General features: G+C 31.9%; 1 protein-coding gene across 1 annotated transcript in view; it reads right to left on the bottom strand.

Moving 5' to 3' along the window:
• The window catches only part of LOC104776908 (receptor-like protein kinase HSL1), a 6,943-nt gene continuing 5,805 nt past the window's right edge, over window positions 3,288-4,425 (bottom strand). Inside the window, exons 2-3 of the mRNA XM_010501073.2 lie at window positions 4,265-4,369; window positions 3,288-3,973 (exon numbers count right to left, since the gene is read on the bottom strand). Of these exons, the coding sequence (XP_010499375.1) occupies window positions 3,570-3,973; window positions 4,265-4,369 (509 nt within the window). The 3' untranslated portion in view covers window positions 3,288-3,569. The remainder of the gene's footprint in view (window positions 3,974-4,264; window positions 4,370-4,425) is intronic.

Raw genomic sequence — 4,425 nt, 5'->3', positions numbered from 1 at the left:
GGGGGGGGGGGGGTTAAGTATGCAATTAGTATTAAAAATTAGAGAAATAGTTTATTATGTCAAAATGTAGCAAATAATCAGTCGATTTTATTGTTTTTACCTTTTTCTTAGAAATATTTCTCTATTTATATAATGAGACAGCCGATATTTTTTAATATATGAGTGAATTTGTAACATATTTTTTTTGTCAAAAGAGTTTATTTTTTTGGTTGTCAAAAGAGTGAATTTGTAATATATGATCATCAAATAGGCTAAACCTACAAAAAGTAGTACCAAAAGTCATCCAATTAGGATGAATGAATGATAGCTAATTAGCTATTTGGGATACAAAATGCAGATTTCCAGATAAAATGGGATACAAAATAGTTAAAAATCCATTGGAATGCTAAAAGGGCATTTTCGTTTGTACTATTTACCAAATGGTTAACCAATTTATTTTATGTTCAATTGGTGAGTATTCTATGAATAATCATGTTATTATCTGTACTATTTGGATATTAAGCCAAGAACATATTATAGAGTTCACTTTGTTCACACAGCTATTAATTAGTATGACTATTCTCGAAAAGTCAAAATGGTCTCACCAAGTTAACATTAAACTTAAAAGTTAAAACTGCATTTATTTATAGATTGTTGTAAAAGTCTATATTATTTTCTTAGGGGGGTGTATTCAAACCATGATTTTGGAGAATTTGATGGGATTTAGGAAATTTAGAATTTTGATAGATTTTAGGGAAGTTCATATGATTTTCTGTAAAATTCTTTCAAATCTCACCTAAAACCATGAGATTTGGATTTCTGTATTTTTAACTAAACAAATCCTCCAGAATCCTCCAGAATCCTAAAAATTATTAAAATCATAATCCACAAAACTGTTTTGAATAACAGTGGATTTTAAAGTAGATTTTTAAATCATCAGTTCAATAACAAGGGATTTTAATGGATTTTAAAGTAGATTTTTAAATCATCAGTTCAATAACAGTGGATTTTAATAGACTTTTTAAAATCCATGATTGAATAACATAGAATTTATAAATTTCACACAAATCACTTAAAATGTCAAGTTGAATACACCCCCTTAGTAAGTTAAACGTTTTCTCTTTGTTTTTTTTTTCTTTCTGTTTTTAGATTTTAGGAAGAAAAAAATGAAAGCAAGTTCGGTTTAAGTGGTTATTGTTTCTTCTCTTTGTGGGCTTTTAAGAAACTTAAGAAAACAGCGAGCTAGTTTCAAAATTTACCAAACATATATTAAATGTGGACCGAGCTTTTGTTCCAACTTCATTATCAAATGTGTCATATTCGTGACAAGTTGGAAAACTCAATCATAATGATCCGATTTTGTCCGTAAATTCTAAAAAATTATATGCGCTATAGACACACAAAAAGTGTTATATATTTTACCATTACTGTAATATTCACACATGTAGTATACATATATATAAAATAAAACATAAAGAAATCAGGTAGATAACAAAAAATTCCAATAAATACTAGTATTATATTTCACTTAGTATTTAACATATATTTAGCTCTAGAACTAAAATCACCATCACCGAATCTCACTTATCTCTTCTTGTTATCTTGTACATAAGAAATATAAAATGTGTAAATGACCCCAAAACAAAGACAATAGAGTTCACTAAAAACGAAAAGAAAAACAAAATTCATATAGGGATTGAAAACTTCATTCAACTTATGTTTTAACTTTTAAGGAAAAAAAAAAAAGTGATTTCTCCAAGTTGTAAAATCTAAACATATTTTACCTAAACCTTGTTTGTAATGGGCCTTTGACAAATTAGATTCAGCCGAAATGTAAGACGCATTCAAAAATGTGGGAAAACCATGTAGGTCCGATGCTATGCCCATTTAAAAAAACCATATGACCCAAAGTGTGAGTGTGTACCGTGTGGTTGTGGGTCATAATAACTCAATTACTCAAGTGTTATAAAAATTATTAATGATGTATCTGATCATTTCGCAATCCTCACCCTTATCTATCCAAACTCTTGGTCCCTACTATGCTTTCCATTATAATAACTTTTGTTTCTTATAAATTATGTAATATCCACAAACCTAATGTATATGCTATTTCCTTTACTCATATTACCTAGTACCAACCATTAGCAACAAGACTATACCAAAATTACTAGAACTAGAGAAGCTGCTTAGTTGCATGATCATATCTATTAAAAAAAGGCTTTACAAAAACAAAATTGACATGGAAGTGTGATGCTTGTTCTAGAAGAAAGACAAACAAATTATATAGAATCTCTCTCTATTAAAACCTCATCATGAAACAAGTTGAAAACAATAACAAAAAGGAAATGCAAAACAAAGAAAACAAAAATTGAGAGAAATTATTTTGAGAGAGTGAAAGAGACAGAGAGACAAGGCAAAAGATGAGGGTGAGGTGTCAGTGTCCCTTAATGAATGATAACAATGTGGGCTTTCAATGCTTTTTGGCCCACTTTTTATTAATTTTCCTCACCCAACAGCTCATATTTTTAGTAGAGATTCTTTTACCTATTTCTGTATCTAATAATCCAATCTTAACGTAAATTATCTTACTTTGATCATCTAAGCTTAGGTAATGTTGAGACGTCATTGTTTTTGTGTTTGTTTTGTTTACTACTCAACCACTAGTACTACAAGTTATCTTCTAGTTGTTTTAAATGCCATTATTAAGAGCTGACTAATTGCGATTAAATGAATTTTTAACGTACCTAACTACCACCTGTCGAGTTAGATGACTTAACTACTTTTTTTATTTATTTGGAAAAATGTCTTTGTTAAAATATAGTTCTCGAAAAGTCTTAATTGTTATATAAATAAATAAAACATACGTTGTTTATTATACTCCTTATTTGTCATGTCACTTATGTTTGTCATTAGACAAATCAGACTTCTTCAAACAAAGAATCAGAAGAAGTAAGAGAGATCTTTTTCGCAGGAAAAGTTGATATTAGTCATCTCATGTGCCAAGTCTGATTACATATCTGATGCCTCACGTACGGATAGAGTAAGTAAATGAAATAACAGAACCTGAATTCTTTTTTTTTCTTTGGAAAGAGTCGAAAAGGTAGTATGAGAAAAGTTGAGAATTTAAGAGCCATGTGAATCTACAGTGACAGATACTGTACACGAGCCTCCAAAGAGTTTCACTAAAAACGAGAGAGAGAGCCCACGCTTTTAAAAAGATTCAGGTTTCACACAGACATGTTCCTACAATTACCTTGAATCTGTGTACACCTAATATGGAAACTCTTTAAATGCATGTTAACGCCAGATTATCGCATTTTTTTCATTCGCATTTACTTGAAATATAGAAAAAAAGAACTCTTACAAACCAGAGTTACTAGTTACTAACTTACTACAGTAGCTTGCTTTACAGTGGAGACTGAAACACTGAATTAGAAACTTTTTTTTCTTGATATATATAATATAAAAACTCAACAATCTCTAATTCAATGCCCCTAATTCACAGCTTCAAGCACCAAAAATTGAGAGAGCTTTTTTTTTGTTTTTGGGCAAAAAAAACACTTTCTATCTCCATTTTGTGGTACGGTCTCTCAAGCTACACTTCCCTGGTCTGAGGTTTCTTCGTGGTAATAAGGTGTTAACTTGCCATCTTTGTCATCTCTTATCTTGTTTTGGCTTTCCTCGTCTCCACCGCCAATTTCTTGCAACATCTTAACCACACGCCTCATCGAGGGTCGGTTAATGGGCAACGGACTCGTGCAGAGAAGCCCGACGTTGAGGATCTTGCTTATCTCTTCTTTGAAACAAGAGTCGAGTTTCGGGTCTATCACATGCTCTATGCCTTTTTGGTCTAGTGTAGTGCAAACCCATTTCACCAAATCCTTCTCCCCAAGTTCTGGATCAACTGGGCGTTTTCTAGTCACTATCTCTAGGATCACTACCCCGAAACTGTAGATGTCGCTCTTCTCGTTCACACGAAGCGTGTATGCGTATTCTGCAAAGTAGTTTGAAATCAAAAGTTATGGAGGGAAACAAACAAACAAACAAACAAATAAATTTTTTTTTTGAAATATTCCATTAATGGAGAAGTGAGAAGGTGTGGAGCCATGGTATCAGACATGTCTCAATAGATAGTGAATGCTCATTTAAGTCTCAACTAATAAAAAAACTTAAATGTGGTTCATCTGAATCTCCGTGCAACATGTACTAAATGAGCATTACTACCATAAGCAAAACTGATGATTATAATCATGCAAGCACATTTAAGTTGAATCATAAGACTAACCTGGTGCAATATAACCGCATGAACCAGCGATCACTGACATCGACTTAGGGGCTTTTCCGGTCAAGTCCACAGCTTTAGCCACACCAAAATCAGCAACTCTAGCACCATAATCTCCATCAATCAAAATATTGTTGGACTTAATATCTCTATGCACAATCGGA

This window comes from Camelina sativa, chromosome 3 (assembly GCF_000633955.1).
Source record: "Camelina sativa cultivar DH55 chromosome 3, Cs, whole genome shotgun sequence".
NCBI lineage: Eukaryota > Viridiplantae > Streptophyta > Magnoliopsida > Brassicales > Brassicaceae > Camelina > Camelina sativa.
The sequence above is the reverse complement of the archived record's forward strand: the minus strand, read 5'-3'. Positions and strand labels throughout refer to the sequence as shown.